The following is a 22,533-nucleotide window of genomic DNA, read 5'->3' on the forward strand; positions in this document are numbered from 1 at the left end:
TCTTGTGAATTACATTCAGATGCTTGGCAACTGATTCATATTTATGATGGTCACAGTGTCCCAGGGTCATGTGAAGTGACCAAAACCTGCTGCAACCACCCAGCAGATGGGGGGAATAAAAACCGAACACCCCCACCCCACCCCCGCTGCCAATCCTCAACAGAAATGCTCACAACAATGAAAACCTCGGACAGGAGGAAGTGCGCCACCAGGTGGGCAGGCAGGAGTCTTGCTCGGCTGTGGCTTGGGGAGCACTTTTTTCAGTGCCATTGTAACTTCGAACAGTCACTAAGCGAACTGTTGTAAGTTGAGGACTATCTGTACTTTATCACTTTTTTCCTTTTTTGGGGGGGGGGGTAATCAAGTTTTTGACACCTTGCTAGGTGACTGGTGGTACTCGGATGTTGCCATATCTTAAAAGTGGTACAATGGATGAACAGGTTGAAAAGCCCTGTATTAGAGGGGACATTATATGATTAAATATTTGTTTGAATATGATTAAAAGAATGGATGATCCTTAGCTATAATTAGACTTTTATAATGAAAGATATGATTTAGAATTAAAATAGCATTTTTTTTTCTTTTTTTGATATAGGAAATATGAAAACAAGAGGGTGGCTGGTATGAATAAAATTCTTAGCTATATAAATGTAATTAATATTGAGAAAATCATAACTGATAAAGATATTTCAAATATTGATGGGAAATCAAACTTTAACAAGAGCATGAAAAACAGGATATTGATTTATGATTTGATATTATTTGTATAATATTAATAAAATATGATGAGGATGTTTATATTTAACTTTGTATGCATCAACAGTAGCAAGAATTGTAACTGTGTAATGAGGGGGAAATGGAAAAAAATATGTGGAAGAAAGGAGGATCAGGGAAAAAACACTGGATTGTGCAGTACTGAACAAATTTACATTGAAGAAGTTAATGTTAAATATGTGAACCCAGACAACGCATTGTTTACTAAGCACTAAAGATTGCAATTGTTAAAATTCAATAAAACATTAAAAAAGAACCAATTTATTTAAATAAAATCTTTTAATTTATATTAAATAATTTTAATTCATTTAAATAACATCCATTTAAAAACAAGGGGTCATGGTACACCCTGGCTAGTCTTATTTTATTAAAATGTCATTCTATACAACTAATAAAAAATAATCATCTTTAAATCCATTAACATGGACTTTAAGGGAAGCCCAGCTTAACAGAGAGTATCTCATTCTGCATAATGAATTATTCTGTGTGATGAAGTAAAATGAGTAATTTTTAAAAATGAGAAAGGAAAGGAAGAATATCTCATAAGATTGGAATACATAATTACTTTTGATTACTTTGCAATATATGAACCCAAGTTCACTGTAGGAATTCTTCCTTTTTCCCACTAATTCTGAATTAATATACAAAAATCAAATACATATGTCATGAGGACTAGCAAACTGATCTGTAGTACTTACTATCTGAGAGATCTGTATTCTTTGACAGCTGTTCCAGTTCCTTGCCAAGGTGTACTGACTCATTCATACTTTGTTTCTGTGCAATTTCTAGCACCATATTTTCTTCCAAGAGCTCTTCAATTCTCTTTTTGTCAGTATCCCTGTCCTGATGGCGAACAAGGCACATAGTTTTATAATATAGCTTGGATGATGGACATTTGTGTCCACAAAAAAAGCTATGCTATGAAGGCAACATTTATAATTTCTTCAGTCTAAATAGGGGAGTGAAGTTTATCCTGATCAAAATATCAATGTTCATCTCCCACCAGTTTGGTGGAAGAACACCTAGTACTCAATCTGAAAACATCTGAAATTATGGCTCTAAAACCATCTCTTGTCTGGCTTTTTCTAATGGAAGATTAATTTTCTATATAAATATCAGCAGAACTAATCTAATATACGTAAGAATAAAAAGGAAAGATAATGATAAACTCAAATGAACATTAAAGGATACCAATGCCTACATTAATGATGAGTGACAATGAGCAAATCAGGCAATTAGTTGTTTTAAAAACAATGCTTCTCTTAACTTCAGAATAGAAGAAACCCACAATAAATTGTAAATAATTTTTTTTTTTAGCTAACCTCCCACTTCCCATTTTGGTCAATTAGAGAGCTCACAAAGAAGGTACAAAGCAAAAGTTAATTTAACTTTTAATCATTTGCCTCCTACATTCCTATCATATTGCTTCAGAACACTCAGTCTCCATAGCTTCTTACAAACCCATTCTGCCTTTCCACACCCCCTAAGCTTAATATATTTTGGAAAATACTTTGTCTCACACGAGCATTCTGAGAGTAAGGCTTTATGGGCTGGAACTGGATTGCATGAGAAATATTTTATGCATTTAGAAAGATTTCTCCAGCCACAAAGACTGCAATCTGGTGAGACCTTAAATCCTAAATGTGGCAATTAAACATTTAGTTTCTTCTATGAAATATATACTACCATTAAAATATACAAACTTAACATATACTGTATTTTTCTGTGTATAAGATGCTATTTTTTCCTGCAAACACCCTCTTCAAAAATCAGGTGTGTCTTATACACAGAAAAATAATGGTAACCTCCGCAGCCGAGGGCATGCCTGTGTGGGTTGCTATGCCGCCTGGTGGAGATGTCAAGCGCCTGTGGGCTTGCCACTAACGGGAGAGGGGAGGGGGCAAGATCTTCTGCTGGCCGAACGTGCGGATTTGCCGGCTCAGCTATTCGGCGCTCCGCCAAACAGCTGATCGGCGCGGAGAGCGTCATATACATGGGTGCATCTTATAGACGGAAAAATACAGTAACTTCATACTTTCAAGCTAGTGTCAGCTCTGATTCTCAGCATTTTTAAAAAATACTGCACTGTTTCAAAGACAGTTAATCCTTTTGGTATGAGACTACTGTTCAGTCTCCTGAAAACTAATTAGCTTGAAGAAGAATTTCTGCCAATGTTTAAAAGTATCAGACTGTACCAGTTCTATGTCATGAAGTTTGGATTTCAACTGCAAATTTTCTTTTTCAATCTCATGTAATTTATCACCACGAGCTCTTGCTAACATCAATTGCTCTTCCAACATTGTCTTTGTTTCAATTAATACAATGTTGTCTTCTCTAAGCTCCTGCAATTAAAAAAAAGAATCACAAAACTGAGCGATTTAACCAGGGTTTCAAACATCATACAATTTTAATAGTATCAGTTTAATATCAGCATCAATGGCATACCATGAAATATTTTACTGTAAGTAACGGATGACTTAGAAAAGTAATGTTGTATCTATAAAATTCTTCAAATATTGAGATCAAAACATAGAATTTAGCTAGATCAGCAAAAGTATTATTTGAAAGCTAGAATGTAAAAGTAACTTTCATGTGCATTTTTCTACAAGAATGGAACCCTCCCCTACATCCCTATGAAAATAATTAAGATAAAAGGATGAAATACAATTGTGCCTGATGAAACACTAGCAACTGCTTCTAGGTGAAATGGTCAGCAAACAAATGAAATAAGTAAACAAACAAACAAATCTCAAAAATTATCTCAGGGTTCTGTTGCCAATTAGCAGTTGTAGATGACAAGATGCAATGCTGGACCACTTATTACTTCTTCCCAGCATGTCCTTTTCTATGTAGATGAAAAGTTTTAATCTCTTAATCAATTTGAGAGCAAAGAAACAGTCAGCACTTTACTAAGCAGCATGAGTTGATAAATTCTAAGAGCATCAGGGAGGAAAGAGGTACTATAGCCAGATTCTGTTTCTGCAGCTCCTCTTCTTAAATGCCTGAGTAAACTGCACAATAAGCTGGGATTACACAGCAGGCAGTTTAGCCATTCCACGGAAAAGAACATTAAATGAAAGCAAAATTCTATTCCTACCTGCAACTATGAACAAAGCTTTATTAAATTGTACTACTTTTGAAACAATCGGTTCCCCTTAAGAAATTAATTTTATACTAGTATTCAGCATCATTAGTTTTTGATGACAGCTTGACTGATATAATTATTTTTTTCAGAAAAAAGTAGCAGTGTTTGCTCAAAACACAAAGCCATAACTGTTTATCAGTCTAATTTATTAGTAAAGGGCAATATTTTGGAGAACCCTCCCTGATCACTTAGGGTGGGTTCCTCCCTTGCTGGACATGGGTAAACTTAGAAACAGAAATATGGAACATTACACTCAGATCTGAACTTCTGGTCTGACACTTCTTCAAAAATGAAAATCTGAGGGCAGATTTTGGAGTTAGCATATGGAGGTTGATTTCCTAGAAAAATGAGACATCAGAATCTGAATATGAGTATTTCCGGGAGCAACTGGGCACTATACAGCCTAGTGAGAATGGTCAGGCAGGGTGCATGAGCAATGTATGCTGTTGATTACTAAAATCCTTAACCATCTGGACTTAAGGCAAGCACAGATTCCAAATCTAACAGTGATCTGGCCAGGTCTTTTGCTAGAGAGGAAGAGTGTCATGACACTGCAGTTTTAAGTAACCTGGGCTGGAGTGTTAATTGTATTCATACTCTTCTACCAGTGCCTTCCACTATAGAGAGGAGAAAGCTAGAGTGGACTTATATTTGTAGGCTGGCAGAGGGGGCTGGAATGATATGTTCCTTTTCAGGTTTTCCAAAAACTTTATCCAGTACAGGATACAATTAAGAATATAGGATGACCAGCTCATAAGTGATATCAGAAAGAGTCTTCAGCCAGAAAAAGGATAGTTCATAACCCCCTTTTATATGGAACAATGGCTATCAAACTGTCCAAAGGCTGCTGGTTCGTATAAGAATTGTGTTGTTACCATTGTATGATGCCATTAAGTAGTAAGTACTCATCTAATCAATTACAGAATATATTATACATCAGATTAAATTAGCAATAAATGCCAAAATTCCTGCTCTTACTATGCCCCCAACTTGCCTCCATCCGTGCTTTGTAGAAATCCACATCATGAAGCTTTTCTTTACACCGGACCAGCTCCATCTCCAGTCTCTCCACTCTGTTTGCTTTCTCCTTTAAGGAATCTAACTCATCCCTGTAGGCCCGAGCAGAGCGGGCATCTGCCATGAGGTTAATATTCTGAATAAAGTAAAATCAGTACAGCAAACTTTTGAAATGGCTTATTAACAATAAAGCAACACAATAAGGAGAGCAAGCCTAAGAAATAACACTTTGCCATCCATTTGGTAAACTTGCAAGATTTATTTTTCTCACCATGCACAAGTATATGTAATCCAAACTAGGCTGTGTTGTTTCTCTGTGTCATATAATATATGTGGGTATAGGCATAATCTGGTATGTATGTATGTGTGTGTGTGTGTATGTATGTATGTATGTATGTATGTATGTATGTATTTATGTAATATTTATGTAATGTATATTGCAGGTGGTGACCCTTTGAGAGCTGTATGCAACGAAATTTCATTTTAATGTATGCCGATTTGTGTACATTCAAACTAACAATGAAGTTATTATTCTATTCTATTTTTCAGTATGCACAAGTTGTTGTGTTGCGTGTCTGTTCATTCCTACAAAACGATACGTGTATGCCAGAAATTATGAAACCTGTGGGTTATTACTATGCCCAGGAACTCTTAGCAACTAACATAGCAATAAATGACCTGAAATTGCCAATTGATCTACAAATTCAGACTTCTCCATTCACTCTTAAGTTTGAATTCCTTAAAGACACCAAGGAAGGTTTATTCTCCTGATAAAGATAACCAGCCCCAAAATTGGGAAATACTATCAATTGCTTCAATTTTGTTATGGTTTCAGTGCTAACTTACTAGAGAACTTTATTTTATAAAAAGTTTTTTTTGAGAAGGTATCACATTCTAAAGCTTATTGACCCCCCTTTCTGCATCCACTATGGTGATGCAGTTGCATTGCTAGTTATGTCCCCTATGGCTCTTAGAAGCCAAAAATGTATTTTTTGAAAGATTAAAATGTGGCCTCTAGGTATTAAAAAGTTCTCCTCTTATCTAGTCCATAGAATCATCAAACAGATGCCACTAGGAAACCTACATGCAGAGCTTGATGGCAATAACCCTCAAATAGTGCTGTTCTGATACTAGTAGCATGTTATCCTAGCTATGAATTTGCAGATTCCAGACATAATTAAGAAACTTTCATGGATTTGTCTAGTTGGTTCTAAGGTTCTTCTTATTGGTGTGTATGTGAATGTGTGTGTATCTATAAATACATAACCTAAAACAGAATATGTATCACTTTAATGTATCATCAATGTATGTTATAATTTAACAGATATCATTACCTCCTGCTTTATTTTCTGTAGTTCCAGGACTAGCTGATCTACTTCATGTCTGGTGTCAACAAGCTGCTCTGATTTTTCTTCCCTGAGGATTTCATACAAGTTAATTAGTACCTCTTTTGCCAAATTTGGAAATCACTGAAGTTCAGCAAGAGGAACATAAAATGGTTCGAGTTTTCTTGTTATTAAATCCTCAAAATCAGCAATGACCATAGACCAATGAAAAAGAACCCACAATTATTAGAAAGTGGAGAAATGCACCTAAAGGCATCATAGCACAGGGAAATGATAATGAGCAGTGGGTTTCAGCAAGTTCTTCTAAAATAAAATACAGATTTCTACCATGAGGCAGACAAATTCAAAAAATGATTTATAAACCTTGTGTGTCTTATAGCACAGGTCTCCAACCTTTCTCGGTTGGCGGACCGGAGGGAAAAGGAGAGGGAAGCATTTTACGTGGATGTATATGCACATACACAAACAGTTTTTAAGAAGAGACTGGACAGCCATTTGTCCGAAATGGTATAGGGTTTCCTGCCCGAGCAGGGGGTTGGACTAGATGACCTTCAAGGTCCCTTCCAACTTTATTATTATTATTATTATTATTAGAACTGCGAGTCCATGCAATGCAAATGGGGTGGTGCTAGCATCCATGTGACATTCGCTAGCACCTCCCCATTTTCACCACACAGCGTCCCGTTTTTGCCACATGATGCCCCATTTTTGCTGCGTAGCGCCATTTGCATAGCAGTAGCAGCGCTAGTGTGAGTGGGGATGAGCGCGCGCACATATGTGCGTGCACTGGCCAGCCTGTTCCACGGCCCCCTGGCCAGCAGGCCACAGCCAGGTAATGGGCCACGGCCCACAGGTTGGGGACTCCTGGTCTTATAGATAGTCCTTGGTTTACAATGGCAAATGGACCAGATTTTTCTTGCTAAGCAATTCAGTCATAAATTGCTTCACAACAGCAATTCCAGCAATGCCATTGTTAAGCAAATAATCACAGGTCACTAAGTGATCTCATATGGCTGCCATTTGCAACTTCCTGTAAGCTTTTCCATTGACTTTGCTATTCCGAAGCCAGCAAAGAAAACTGCAGATGGTGATCATGTGGCCATGAGGACACTACAATGGCAAGAATTCTGAGGACTGCTCTTAAGTAGCACTCATTCAGCACTGTCACAAATCTGAATGGTTGCTCTACACTTAATAGTCATTAAGTGAGGATCTCCTGTATTTGCATCTACTCATAACATTTCCCAGTGTGTATTTTCTGCTATTTCTTTACACAAGCTGTTAAGAATGGCTAGTGTATGGAGGTTTGCCTATATACACAAGTAGGAGGGATAGAGAAATGAACCAACCCCACAATGTTTTGTTTTTTATGGTGTCCTATCCTGAAACACTTCTAAATGAAAAACTACCAGTACAGATCAAAGTGCTGACTTCTGCCTTAGTACTTACAGTTCCTGCCTGACCCTTCTTAGTTTGGCTTTTGCATCTGCAAGCTCCACAGACAAATGCTGCTTGTCCTCATTGGAGAGACGGTTGGCAAGATTTGGGGAAGAAGCTGGACTTGATGTTTTTAGAGGACTCATCGGCTGTTGGGACTGCAGGTAATCTCTGTCTTGAGTGAGATCTATAATTAACTGGAAGAAAAATAATGAAAACTAAAAGTTATGAGGAAAAAGTGCATCATATATGTAACTTCGCTCATACAAGGAAATTATTTATGAAAAGAAAATGGCAAACATATGGACATAAAAAATGGTTGTGGCACAAATACAAGAGGTTACAACACATTTAGTTGAACTCTTAACAAAACAGGCCCAAGATGCTGGATTTATTTAGCATGTGTTCCTTCACGGGGTTATAACAAAGAGTCATATCTTCATCTTGGAGGAATTTGTAATCCAAATCTGACATGAATACTTATGGGAGGAAAAGAAGGCAGTAAGATTACAGGAAAATAAAGTGCTTTCAGTTTAGTTATTTATACTTAGGTTTTACTTCTTAAAATATAAAGGAGAAATACAAGACTCATGCTGGTACTTTTCCTTAGAGGTTTTACTCTCTTAAAAGAAAAATATTGACTTGACTGAACATTTCAGGATAGGGGGCCAGGACCAGCTGTTTTTCCCTAGTATCCTGAACCTGTGCATATTGTACTTCAATAACTCTATGGGCAACAATGTATACAAGCATATAATTATCCATAAAAGACTGTGCACGCTTGTTTCTAGATTGAAGCATTTTACATGCAGAAAACAAATTAGAAATGTTGAAACGGACACAGGAGATGGCTGCTATCCAATTTGAGAATTATGATGTCACCATTTCCCTCTGGTTTCTTCAATTATTTACAGATTAAAAAGTCCTAATCTCAGTTTGAAATCTTAGGAACTGCCTATTTCTATTATTTTCCTTTCCACTATTCTAACATGCATTACCGAAATGTACAGTGCTTCCTTATAAGGGCATATGTGTTAGTGAAAACTGAAGTATATTTGAGACATGTTTTTAACAAAAACAGTATGGAAATAATCTTAGGATATACTAACAATAGCACGGGGCAATGGCTTCAAAAACATTTTAAAAGTTATTTTCTGATATACCAATGTAGGCTCATCATTTCCTTATTAAGCATCTCCATGAGCCTCTAGTCAACCTTTTGCAAGAAAGAGTATAGTAGGGAGCAAAAATAAAAAAAAAAACTGCCTGCATTTTGTATCTTAATTTGCATAGCTTATTCCCAAACACTTTTCTATCCATGAAATTCAGATTGTACCAAGTGACCCCAACTAGGAGAAAACTGCAAGGGGAAGAAGACAGACTGATGGGAAATAAGAAAGAACAAACAATTGTTGTGAGTTCCTCATCAACACAATATTTTGCTATTACACTTAGTCTTCCCACTCGTCTCCATTTCTTGGATCATCACAACTGGCCCATATGTGGAAGACAGGCCTCCTGCAGTCACATTTAGTTTCATCTTGCAGAACCAGGAAGGTTTTTAAAAGAGCTGATAACAAAGGCAAAGGTTCTTGTGTCTCAATGCACAGATAAAAAACGATGAGTGAAAATAAGTTAGGGAAGCCTTTTATTATACAGAATAAGCGATACATTTAAGGAACAAACAGAATGGCTCAAATACAGGAGAGCGAACAACGCAAAATCCTTCTCAACCAGGAGTCAAAGTTAACTTAAAGGAATCTTTAATTTTACTAGATTTTAACTTCTGAATGTTAATATTATAAGCAGACCAAAAGAATACTGCTACCTATTTTATATTAATTTTGAGAAAAATGAAAAAGATTAAGGATGCCTTAATTTTTATATATTTATTTTATATATATTATATATATTTATTTAATAAAAGGCTCATATTTGAACAACAAGGAAAAAATTCAATGAGAGTGTTGAAGTGTTGAAGTTAAGAGAAAAGGAAAGTCTAAAGGATGCCAGCATATTATACATACCTCTGTGCACTCATCTCTCTCATCAATCAGCCTCTTAAGGTGAAAAACCATATTTCTGGAAAGGGAGTCTAGTTCTTCTGGAGCCATATCTGGTAGCTCTAACCATTGCAAGTCAAATACATTCTCTTGATTATGGGTTATCTGAAAGTAAGAAGGGTTAAAAGCCATGTTTATTTCTAGATATGAATAATAGAAGATTCAGCCAACAAGTCTGATCCTGGCCTTGGTATAATAAATAAACAATAGACCAAACTGTACAGGTTTGTAAGCCACACCCACTAGCATAAGAAGCTTGCATAAGAAATTGTACCAGATTACTGCCTGCTGTTTGGCAACCCACTTCAATGACAGAAGGCCTTATTAAGATTTTTTTCTCCAGGATCTTTTCTCTTGGCTTACTCTATTTTTGCAAACCATCTGCACATGTTATCCCTGCCCAGACTGTTCCACTTAAGTTCCAATGTACACATTGTAGTTCTACATAGTAAGTGATGTTTAAGAATGCCAACTAAATAAACTAGATTCTAATAACTTTTCAGTATAATTTATGATAAATTGTTGCAATACTTGTTTATACCAATATGAATACTTTTATCTTGATTTATCAAATTATTCTTCCTAAATCCAAACACTTTGACTTCAAGCAGCAGGAAACAATAACTGGGGAGACTTTGGATGAGAAAATGAAGAGACTGGAGAAGGGTACCCAAAATGTTGGCGAATCCAAGTTACCAGGCAAACTGAAAACCTATTGATCTGCTCCTGCCTTAGGTAGTTGAAATCCATTGCTATCACATGTGCATTATTTTAGTGAAAAAACATTGTATTTATTTTAAGCCATTGATTAGATTTTCCTTAACAAAAATATAGTTGCTAGGAAAATTAGAAATCCAAGATTTTAGTACAGCTAATAAAACAGTCAAAAAGGATATGTTTCAAGGCTATGCTTGTTATTATACTAATAGCCAGTGGTCAAAATAAAAAAAAATACATTATGAAATTAAATACAGCTGTAGTTTTGGAATATCTATTTAAAAATCAAAGAGCAATTTTAAAAAATAAAAATAATGATCTTTTGCAGTAAAGTCTTATTTCTTCATCCACACAATTCAAGTTTTTCCTGATATGGTAAATATTTTAAAAATCAACATACTGATGCAAACAACATTAATAATCAATTTAGTATACTGGTTAATGTGCTGAATTTAGACTAGGGATTCTAAGATTTAAATCTCCATTTCAACAGTGGGCTGATTGAGTGACTCTGAGCCGGTCACACTCTTTCTCAAACCAGCCTGAGTTGCTGAGGGGGTGATAAAATTAGGGGAAACACCCAGTGGTGGGATTCAAATATATGAACAACCGGTTCTCTGTGTGGGTACCACTTCCGGAAGGGCCTGGCCAACAAAAAATTAGCTACCGGTTCTGCCGAAGTGGTGCAAACTGGCTGAATCCCACCACTGGAAACACCCCTTCCCATGTACCCTGCCTGGAGTTCTCATGAGAAAAGCTGAATATAAATACAATAATAAGAATTACAGGACAAGAATGCAGTGACTGAAAAATGTGTTTGCATTATACAACCCTGAAGAATAGTTAAATGTTGGAAAAAGCAACACTCAGGTGGGAAATTTATATATAATATTATCCTTGGTGTTGTTATTCAGTCTCCTGACATTCTTTTTAAAAGGATGGTGTTGGGTATGAACTGAATTATAGTGACAGAACAATTAACTACTAAGCTAGGTTAGATAAATAGGATGAAGAAAGGAAGTCTTATTATAAAAAATATTAGAATTTTAAGGTAATTAGAATGTCACCTCCTGGATATGTGAAACAATTGCAGCTTGAGTTTCAATATCTAGCTGTTTTATTCTTTCAATGAATTCTTCTTTTCTTTCACACTGTAAGCAAAAAAATAATAATGAATACATCTTACACAAGTTTATCAGGAACACAAATACAAAGCATTTTTATTATTCTGAATATTTAGAAATTCAATGATATATTAATGTAACTAGGGAGGCATAAGAAATTTCATCACAATTTAGAAAGTGTATGTCAAGTATGATTTAAGTAGTTAATAAATTATTTCCAACTGCTGAAGTCCTAACCATGTGACAAAAAGGTTGACCTTGAATCCTGGTTCCCATAGTTATTTTAGCAGAACTATGTATGACTTTTGGCATTTTAACATAGGATTCAATAATTGGAAATAAAATATAACACAACTGAATGAATGTCTAAATCTGGTAAATGTTGCTAAGAGCACCTGAATACTTATAACATCAAATTAACCCTGCAGATGTTTGAACTATAAATCTCAGCTTTCGTAATATAAACTGGAAATTGAAACATAAGGTATTTCTTCTGAAATTCCTACATATATATAAGAAAGAGTTGCTAAAATAGTCATCATTTACATTTTAATATTAATATATGTATGCATACTGTATGAAAGAAGCTAGTGAATAAGCAAGATCTGTACCAGTATTTTACTAATACATGCTACTGTAATATAGTGGACACAGAAATCTAATTTCAAAGTTCTGTACAGCCATGAGCTTCAATATGATTTTAACATTAATGGACAAGATAAAATGAAATTTTCGTTTTAATTCTCTATTACAACTGTGTGGTACTTTGATCTGACCCCCCAAAAGGTGTTTGCTGTGAATGCTGCATCAGTCTGAAACATCATAACACTGTTGCTGTGAAAAGTATCTTTTGGAAATCAACTCTAAAATGTTATACAGAACTATTTCCTATATTCTATTCTTCTTTGAGTAAGCGTAAGGTATATTTTACATTATAATAACAGTAATCTTCTATTTAATTATAGACTGGGGAAGACCCACGATAGTATTTTTAATTCTAAAATGCTTATGTCATTTTACTTCAAATTATCTAAACTTGAAAAAAAAATTCTACACTATGTACTTTGTACCACTATGCATTTTCTTTAATTAAACAGGTTACTGAGATGGAAGAGGCTATAAAAAATGTTTTGGTTTGGTTTGGTATTTTATTTCATCTGACAAATTATTTTTACCAAATTGTATCAAAAGTGAGCAATTCTATTTTTTTAGTGAATCAACAGCATTAAGAGGAAGTCAGACTGTGAGTATTTTGTTACCATGTAGTTATTATATACACTAATTTATAGGTGTGTATATACCTCGTGAGACAATCACTCAATTATACTTCTACTCTGTTGAAATCAAAATGACTCTTGGCAACTTATAGCGCATAAAAATTAAAACATACACAGTTCAATGAAAACCAATCCAAATCACAATAACAAGGATCACATCAATCACCACATAAAAACATAAAGACACACAAAGCAAGAAGACAATAAAGTGGTATCAGGGATAAACTTAGGAAAAGCCTCTGCAAAATCCACTCTGTTTTTTTAACATTTTCCAGAAAACCAATCAGGAGGCAGTTTCAAAGAACCAGTACTGACACAGAAAAACACATTCCCCAAACCGTTCAAAAATGTGAGATTTTAAATTGTTTCTCCCTAACTGTTCTAATAATTCAGGCTGAAACTAGTTGGAGAAAATAGTTATGTATATAATCAGGTGACAAGCCATAAAGAGCTCTATACTAGGTTTATATAACCAACAACTTTGTCATCTAAAAGGTGGAGGAGGGAACTAGACACAAAGCTATACTGGACTTAATTCTTACTAATAGAGAAGCGATAGAGGGAGTTAAAGTTGCCATAACTTTGGGTAAAAGTGACCAAGTCATACTGGATTTTAATATAATGCAAACACTAGCAATAGAAAACAATCCAGTCAGAGTCTTAAACTTCAAAAGAGCTGACTTTAACAAACTCAGAGAGAACCTAGGAAAGATCCCATGGATGAAAATCCTAAAAGAGAAAACAACTCAAGAAGTGTGGGAAACTCTGAAAAATGCGATCATAAAAGCCCATACCAGCACAATACCACTGAAAAAGAAAAACAGGAAATTCAAGAAGAAATCAGCATGGCTGCACAAAGATCTCTCTGACAAACTGAAAGACAAAAAGGACAAATACAAAAAATGGAAAGAGGGGCACATAACTAAGGCTGATTATCAGCAGACAGCCAGAACATGCAAAGATGAAGTCAGGAAAGCAAAGGCTCAGAACGAACAAAGACCTGCAACAGAAATCAAGGATAATAAAAAAGTTTCTTCCAACATATTAACAACAAGAAAAAAGTCAAGGAAACTGTAGGCCCATTAAAGAGAGAAGATGGCAAGGAAATAGCAGGCAACAGGGAGAAAGCAGAGCTGCTTAACTCATTCTTTGCATCAGTCTTCACACAAAAAGAAACTATAGTCCAACATATCAAAAAAAAACCCCACTGAAAAAGACAAACTAGAAACAAAAATTAAAATAAGCAAGAAAATGATAGAGAATACCTATCCAACCTTGACAAATATAAATCGCCGGGACCCGACAGACTACATCCCAGAGTTCTGAAGGAGCTGGCAGATGTTATCTCAGAACCATTGCACCATATCTTTCACAAATCCTGGAGAACCAGGGAAGTACCTGAGGATTGGAAAAGGGCTGATGTGGTTCCCATCTTCAAGAAAGGGAAAAAAAACGGACCCAGGAAACTACAGACCAATCAGTTTAACATCAATACCTGGGAAGATCCTAGAAAAGATAATCAAAAAACAGATCTGCGAACAACTAGAAGCAAACAAAGTTATAACTAGTAGCCAGCACGGGTTTGTTAAAAACAGATCATGCCAAACTAATCTTATTTCATTCTTTGATAAAGTGACTAAACTAGTAGACCAGCAAAATGCTGTGGATGTAGTATTCTTAGACTTCAGTAAGGCATTTGATAAAGTAGACCACAACCTATTCCTTGGTAAGCTAGAAAAAGGTGGAATAGACAACATCACCACCAGATGGATCTGCAGCTGGCTGGCAAACCGTACTCAATGAGTAGTCCTCAATGGCACTACATCCACATGGAGAGAAGTAAGCAGTAGGAACCACAAGATTCCGTCTTAGGGCCAGTACTTTTCAATATCTTCAACAATGACTTAGATGAGGGAATTGAAGGGGAACTCATCAAATTTGCAGATGACACCAAACTGGCAGGAGTAGCCAACACCCCAGAAGACAAACTCAAGATCCAAAAAGATCTTGACAAACTTGAACAATGGACCCTACCCAACAAAATGAGTTTCAATATGGAGAAAAGAAAAGTCTTACATTTAGGCAGGAACAATCAAAGGTACAAGTACAGATTAGGCGAGACCTGGCTTATAAACAGTAACTGTGAGAAGGATCTTGGAGTCCTAGTGGAGGATCACTTGACTATGAGCCAACAGTGTGCAGCAGCAGCCAAAAAAGCTAATATAATCCTGGGTTGTATAAACAGAGGCATAGAAAGAACATGCAAAGTATTAGTACCGCTTTATAAAACCCTAGTAAGACCACACCTGGAATACTGCAGCCAATTTTGATCACCATATCACAAAAAAGATTTTGAGAGTCTGGAAAAAATTCGGAGAAGAGCAACTAAGATGATCAAAGGCCTGGAGACTAAAACATACGAAGAACAGCTGAAGGACTTGGGTTTGGCTAGTCTAAAGAAAAGAAGAAATAGGGGAGACATGATAGCAGTATTTCAATATTTGATGGGCTGCTACAAAGAAGAGAGGGTCACGTTATTCATCAAAGCACCAGAGGGCAGGATAAGAAACAATGGTTGGAAACTGATCAAAGAGAGAAGCAACCTGGAATTAAAGAGAAACTTCCTGACAGTGAGGACAATTAACCAGTGGAACAGCTTGTCTCCAGAAATTGTGGGCGCTCCATCACTGGAGATTTTTAAGAAGAGACTAGACAGTCACTTGTCTGAGATGGTATAGGTTCTCCTGCTTGAGCAGGGGACTGGACTAGAAGACTTCCAAGGTCCCTTCCAGCTCTACTCTACTCTACTCTACTCTATTCTGATATAACTTCAAATTTTATGCAGAAAATAACCAGTGCAGGACTTGCTCATGTTACCGTGTTTCCCCAAAAATAAGACCAGGTCTTATATTAATTTTCACTCCAAAAGACGCATTAGGGTTTATTTTCCTGTAAGGGCTTATATTCTTAATTTAGAAAGGAAATGAATGAGAAGGAACATGATTGAGGTATATAAAATTGTGCATGGTGTGCATAAAGTAGACAAGGAGAAGATATTTTTTCTTTCCCAAAATTTTAAAACCAAAAGTCATCCAATAAAATGACATCTATGTAGAATCTGGACAGACAAAAGCATATTTTTTTACACAGTGTGTAATTAAACTGTGGAATTCATTACCATGAGATGTAATGCTAGCTACCACCTTGGCTGGCTTCAAAAAGTGTTGGGCGAATTCGTGGAAGGCATGGCAGTCAGTGACTTAGCCTTGAGAGAGCTTTATTATTTCAGATTGCAAACTGACTATGGAGATTCTCAATCATCCAGGTCACAGTTGTCTCAAAGATGCTGGATGGCGATGGTGGTGGTGGGAATGAAAGGATTAGTTCTGACCATAATCCTTCCATCTCCCCCCCCCAAAAAAAAATCTAGTCAGAACTGATGAAACTTCTTGGAGGAGAAGTGAAACATCTTCTTCCTCAAGGAAAAAAAACATTTCTTCCTCAAGGAAAAAAACACGTACTCCAATTGCCTTTGGGGGGGGGAACACCTTTGAGATGATTGCAAACTGTGTTTAATCAAAGATGGCTGACAGCCTCATGTAACAACTCTTTAAGAAAATAATTTATTCAAATGAATTAGTAGCAATCAAAACCAAACTTACCTGTACAGCACAACCCAATACCAAAAGTAGCAGCTTTTTAATTTCATCCATACTTTTACCTAAGAGGCAAAAATTGGCCATTAATATAAAAATTATGAAGGTTTTTATTTTAAAAAGTATAATATGTACAATGTAAAATCAGTGGCAGACTGCTGTTTTGGAGACTGCAAATCTCCTAAACAAATTTGAATCACAGTATACAAGATGGTTTTATGTTGCATTTTTGTTTTTCTGTTAGGGAATATAAACTGCTTATAATTTGAAATTATAACTGTAACTCTCATAATTATCCTAAGTTACATAATGGGAGTTTTAGAACAATGTATAATGTTATAAATAGAATTTGATTTAGCATGATTAAAAGGCTGGAAATAATTCATTATGACCCAACTGATTATTGATCATTGATCCATACTAATTGAATTACAGCATACAGTACATCTTTTAATCATAACAAATATCTAATTTAGGTGTTATTTGTCAAATATTTGTTTGTTAAATTTAGTTTATGTAAGATTAAAAATAAATGTGTCTTTCCCAAGTCATGGACTCTATAAATTGACCTACTCTAGGGGAACAATGTGTTACCCTTTCATGTCTAGTTTTGCATGACTGAAATTCATCCTCCTTGTTCCAGTTGAGCTAAAACAATCACATGTTCCCTGAAATAATTGTGCCTATTAAATCCTCCTGGGAGATAGCAGGAGGCAGCTGAAGTCATTCAGTAAAAGACCTTTATAAGCTGGGACTGGACATACACATAATGATAATTCTTCTATTTCCCTCTAGGTCACCTTAAAAAGGAAAACAAGATAGTAGCCACTATTTCAACATTTACCCTTTCACTTGTTTGGGTTTTTAGAAAAAGCAGCAGTTTTTATTTTTAGCTTTCTCTACTGAACACTGAATAGATGGGCATGGTGGGAACAAAGATGAAATACACTCATCTGACATAGAATTAATGGGTACCACATATCCATTGTGACTTGATGTTTCACTCTGGAAAAATCTATTGCCTCTAAAAATGATTACTGTGTCTGTTTGTTTGTCTCTCTCTCTCACATATATACACACACACACACATACAAAATGTTTTTTTTCTTTATTAACTTCAACTATATATTTAGAAAAACTAGATAATTCCTTCCAGAAATCATTCTGGCATTAAAACTGAAATAGTTTGCAGATTTGTACGGAGACTGTAAAAGAGAAATGTGCATCTGGGTGAACAGATTCAACAAATTGTGTCATTATTTAAATGAGGATTCTGGCTATAAGTTTAAAAAAATTAAGTAATCATTCATGTCCTTTGAATAGTGTTGAAGTAGCTCTTCAGTATTTACATTCTATATGAAAAGGGTAGCACACATTTTGATTATGCTTCCATTAATAATTTATTCATCAGCATTATATGCATCATCTCTTAGGTCCTTCCTTCTTTTCTTGTATCTCTGCTTCACAAACTCCCAGGTTTTTAACTATATATGAATCAGGGTCCACTTTACACATCTGATGAAGTAAAAACTGTCTTCCCTGCAAAAAGCAATCTGCCACAATGGATTGTAAACTGAAGGCACCGCAGAATGCTCCATCTTTTAAATTTGAAGAACAGATCTCATACAAGACCATCACTGCTTTTAAAAATTAACTCAGTGGCATTTTCCTTTTCCAAAAATTCCAAGGCAGCTGCTTTCACACTAACTAACTAGGTAATTAAAATGGAGGGATTTGTAGTACACCCATCTGCTCCCCACAATGGGGCTAAGGTCTTTAGATCTTTAGGGAATAAAATTTAGTCTAGAAGCTTTTCTATAGTACAAGACCAGAGAAGGGCCCCCACTCTCACAGTGTGAGAAATAGGGAAGAAACAGATGGTAAGATTTTGTGGGAGACAGCAAAGAGATTACAGCACAAAACAAAGATAAAAAGACAAAGAAATAAGATTAGGAGAGTAAACAAGAAAAGAATGGTTGGAAACACTGATTTAAAGTTAAGACATTTGATGCACCCAGATTGCTGGATGAAAAGTTTATTTTTATAGAAATTATCAACTGCATAGGCTTAACCCTGTCAAAAAAAAAAAAGAAATGAAAAATCCAATATTTACTTGTTTAATTTCCTCATTCTTCAATATCTTATATGCTAATCTACAATTTGAATGATTTAAGGAGGATCTGTCAATTAATTATGTGTGGTCTGATAGAAGACGTTATGAGTATCAATTACTATGGCCAAAATGAATTTAAATCCTTTACAATAAATGTTCAATGCTTTGCCTTCAGACCACTACTCCTTTCACCAATTCCTCCAGTGCTATCAACTGAAGTGGTTGTCAAACCACTGAAGTGGGTGTCAAACTCGATCGCATCATGTGACGTATCATAATGTATCATGACATTTTTTGCCTTTGTGGAGCCAGGGTGGGCGTGGCCTGCACGTGACGCATCCGGCCCACAGTCCGCCAGTTTGACACCCCTGATCTATCCTGCGCTAGGACAAGTCAGTCTTTTCTCTGAATCACTTCCAGCAATAGTTCAAAATAATCCATTAGCTTAGCACGGAGACCATAACGTCTGAGCTATTATATACTTGAAAGCACCTCTATAGCCAAACAAATTACCAGGAAAGGGTCAAGAGAAATGCAGGCTACATGACAATAAAGAAAAACTGGCTAAGATACCACTTTAGGAATACTTTTTGTACTATTATTTTGTACTATTATTACCACTGCACAAAGCATTTGAAAGGGTGCTTTGCAACATGTAGGAACATAAATAAAGTGTCTTATTCAAATCATTAAAGCAGCCACATCTTCTGAATGCTGTTTTAAAACAGCCAGCTTTAACTGGCTATCTCTATATGCTAGGTTTTATCAAAGATAAGGCTAATTCTATGAGTCAAAACACTCCTTTCAAANATTATTACCACTGCACAAAGCATTTGAAAGGGTGCTTTGCAACATGTAGGAACATAAATAAAGTGTCTTATTCAAATCATTAAAGCAGCCACATCTTCTGAATGCTGTTTTAAAACAGCCAGCTTTAACTGGCTATCTCTATATGCTAGGTTTTATCAAAGATAAGGCTAATTCTATGAGTCAAAACACTCCTTTCAAATCCTCCATGGAAGATGAGAAACACAAAATATGAAAAAAACAAGTCTGTTTAAAAAAAATTTAAGAGTGCATGTTGAAACATGTAAGATATTTCATTTAAATAAAACAAACCTTTCTTCAGGGTGAAATCTTTTAAGTATAAAATACTAGATTTTGATCATTTTTTTCCCCCAACAAGAATCTGCCTTTATTTTTAACAAGTCACTTGAGCAATTGACATTAGATTTGAGCATGCTCCAGTGAACTGGTCCACACAGTCAAGTATATCTTTATGGCAGAGGGAGTTTCTTTGATTGAGACAAGTGTTGAAATTAGTCTCAAGGTGAAGGACTTTTGTTTATAGGTCAGCTCTATTCAAAATGAAACCTAAAAGATTTTCAGAACGATTAGAGAACTTAGAAAAAAAAAGGCATGTCTGCCTAGTGTTGAAAATTCATAAAAAGGGCAGATCTATTAGGCCATGGGTGTTACAGCTTTATGGACTACAATGTGTATCAAGAACCAGAATTGCAGAAGGAGTCGGCTGCACTAATGAAGAGAGGTTCCCTTCAGAAATTAAGAACCTGCAACTAAGGAGCAAACAGGATCCAAAAAGGGAGATCTCCATAGTGGATTGGTTGATGAAAAGGACTTGAGCTGTGCTCAGAAAGGGCACAAGCTGCTGGCTTTCCAAGAGTCTCAGGAGAATTTCCCCTCTCTTTCTTCTAATTTAGAGCCAAAAGTGAAAACTAAACAAAGCACCCATGGGAATGAAAAAAGTGAATATATAAGAAACTGTAAAAAAATATATAAAGCTTTGTATATAACCACATGCATGTTTAGAGCCGTGGTGTGCAGTAGTTAGAATGCAGTATTGCAGGCTAACCTACTGCTCACTCCAGGAGTTTGATTCTGGGCGGCTCAAGGTTGACTCAGCCTTCCATCCTTCTGAGGTAAAAATGAGGACCCAGATTGTTGGGGGCAATAGGCTGACTCTGTAAACTGCTTAGAGAGGGCTGTAAAACACTATGAAGAGGTATATACGTCTAAGTGCTATTGCTATGAATGTATGTGTATGTACGTTTATATTTGTACTAGTTTGTTAAATTAAGGCCACTGTATAATAAAAAATAAGAACAGATTACTGACTTGAATTTACCTTGTAGAAGTAACTCTGTGTGGGTATGTTTGTGTGTATGTACATGTTCCTGCCCATTTCCCACCATCTCACATCTATTAATAGAAGTTCTTTGACGACATGTGAATTACAAAACAGAACTGAGTCCACAAGTTATGTTCAGTACTTTATTGGGCTTTAATAAATCTTAATTTCACTTTCATAAGGGATTATTATGTTGGTTCATGTTAGAAAGACCAATTATGTAATAAAATCTTATATTGAGTCACACTTGATTTCTGCTAAGTTCAAGGTTACCTCTCTATGTAGTTTTCTTGGCAATTGTACAGAAGAAGAAAGACCTTGCTTTTTGAGGCCAGCCTATAATCCTGGTAATTTGTTAGCATATCTAAGTAGTAACCAGATTAATTCTGCTTAATTCTGCTCTGAAGTGTTGCATTACTTTTACATGTTTATCAAGAGAGCCATGACTCAAAATTGCATGTCCAGATGCAGAAAAGTTCTTTATGTTAATCCATATTAGAAAATATTCTAGATAAGGCTCTCTTACATACACACCCCTCAGGTAAGAATTTATGCCGCTAAGTGATGGGGTCATTAAGTGAGTCAGTCATGCCCAACTTTACCATTTTTTTTGCTCTGGTCATTAAGCAAATCACACAATCATTAAGCAATCCGGCTTCTCCCACTGACTTTGCTTGTCAGAAATCTCCTGGGAAGGGTTGCAAATGGTAATCACATGATCCCGGGACCCTGTAACCCTTGTAAATAGATGCTTGCTGCCAAAAGCACCGGATCATGTCACTGTAGGGACGCTGGCATGATTGTAAGTGCAACAACTGATCATAAGTCACTTTTTTCAGAGAGGTCGTAACTTTAAACAATGGTTAAATAAATGGTTGAGCACTACCTGTACTGTTTTCTTTGATTAGCCTAGAAAAAAACACTTATCAGTGCAATATGCCTATTACTGACAACTTACACTATATGCTGGTATCTAAAACATAATTTTGAGAAAACAGTTTCCTGTTTTTCAAGCACTGGAAAATATATCTGACACTGCAAAATCCTATAGAAAGAATACAGAAGGGCAAAAACATTGCCATGGTAACTTCTCTTTAGACATAGACAATCCCTCTGCTGCCTAAGCTGGCAGCAAACAGCAGGGAAGAAAAACTGCAGCTAAAACCACAACTCTACAGTCCCTTGCTCACATTTTTGGGATGAGTGCAATAAAACAATACTGACATACAGGAAAGCACATTCCCCCAAATGACTCTTGGAGCACAGGTTTCTATTGGTTGATGGAAAGAGTACACATCTAACATACACCATTTTTAATTTGTGCTGTTATTCTGCCTATGCTGTTCTTCATTGCCAAATTAATGTTAAGTTATATGTAATAATCAGTCACATAAAACATTTATGTGGTTATACAGTATGTAGCAAAACTTTTAGCTTAAAGTAAAATGGGTTACCAAGGTACTCACCAGAGAGAGGATCTTTGCCAATTGTTAAGATATTTGGCAAATTCATTATGATCAGTTGCTGGAGGACTTCCTAAAAAAAATGGAAAGAAATATAAACTTGAAAAAAATTGTCATTAAATCTCACTTGTCTAGATGACAAAAAAAAATCCTTAACTTTGAAAATAAATTAATCTGGCCATGAATAATGTGTGCTGAATTGAATCATATGCAGTATTAAACTGCATATGAAAATCACTTATGGTACATTTG

General features: G+C 35.8%; 1 protein-coding gene across 1 annotated transcript in view; it reads right to left on the minus strand.

Annotated features, from left to right (window-relative positions):
• The window catches only part of CCDC88C (coiled-coil domain containing 88C), a 93,782-nt gene that overhangs the window by 35,011 nt on the left and 36,238 nt on the right, over window positions 1-22,533 (minus strand). The window contains exons 4-12 of the mRNA XM_015826681.1: window positions 22,285-22,354; window positions 16,563-16,621; window positions 11,567-11,650; window positions 9,747-9,887; window positions 7,732-7,916; window positions 6,271-6,352; window positions 4,914-5,072; window positions 2,970-3,116; window positions 1,473-1,617 (exon numbers count right to left, since the gene is read on the minus strand). Coding sequence (XP_015682167.1) covers window positions 1,473-1,617; window positions 2,970-3,116; window positions 4,914-5,072; window positions 6,271-6,352; window positions 7,732-7,916; window positions 9,747-9,887; window positions 11,567-11,650; window positions 16,563-16,621; window positions 22,285-22,354 — 1,072 coding nt within the window. The remainder of the gene's footprint in view (window positions 1-1,472; window positions 1,618-2,969; window positions 3,117-4,913; window positions 5,073-6,270; window positions 6,353-7,731; window positions 7,917-9,746; window positions 9,888-11,566; window positions 11,651-16,562; window positions 16,622-22,284; window positions 22,355-22,533) is intronic.

Source organism: Protobothrops mucrosquamatus, unplaced genomic scaffold (assembly GCF_001527695.2).
Source record: "Protobothrops mucrosquamatus isolate PMUCROS unplaced genomic scaffold, P.Mucros_1.0 scaffold_211, whole genome shotgun sequence".
In the NCBI taxonomy this organism is placed as follows: Eukaryota; Metazoa; Chordata; class Lepidosauria; order Squamata; family Viperidae; genus Protobothrops; species Protobothrops mucrosquamatus.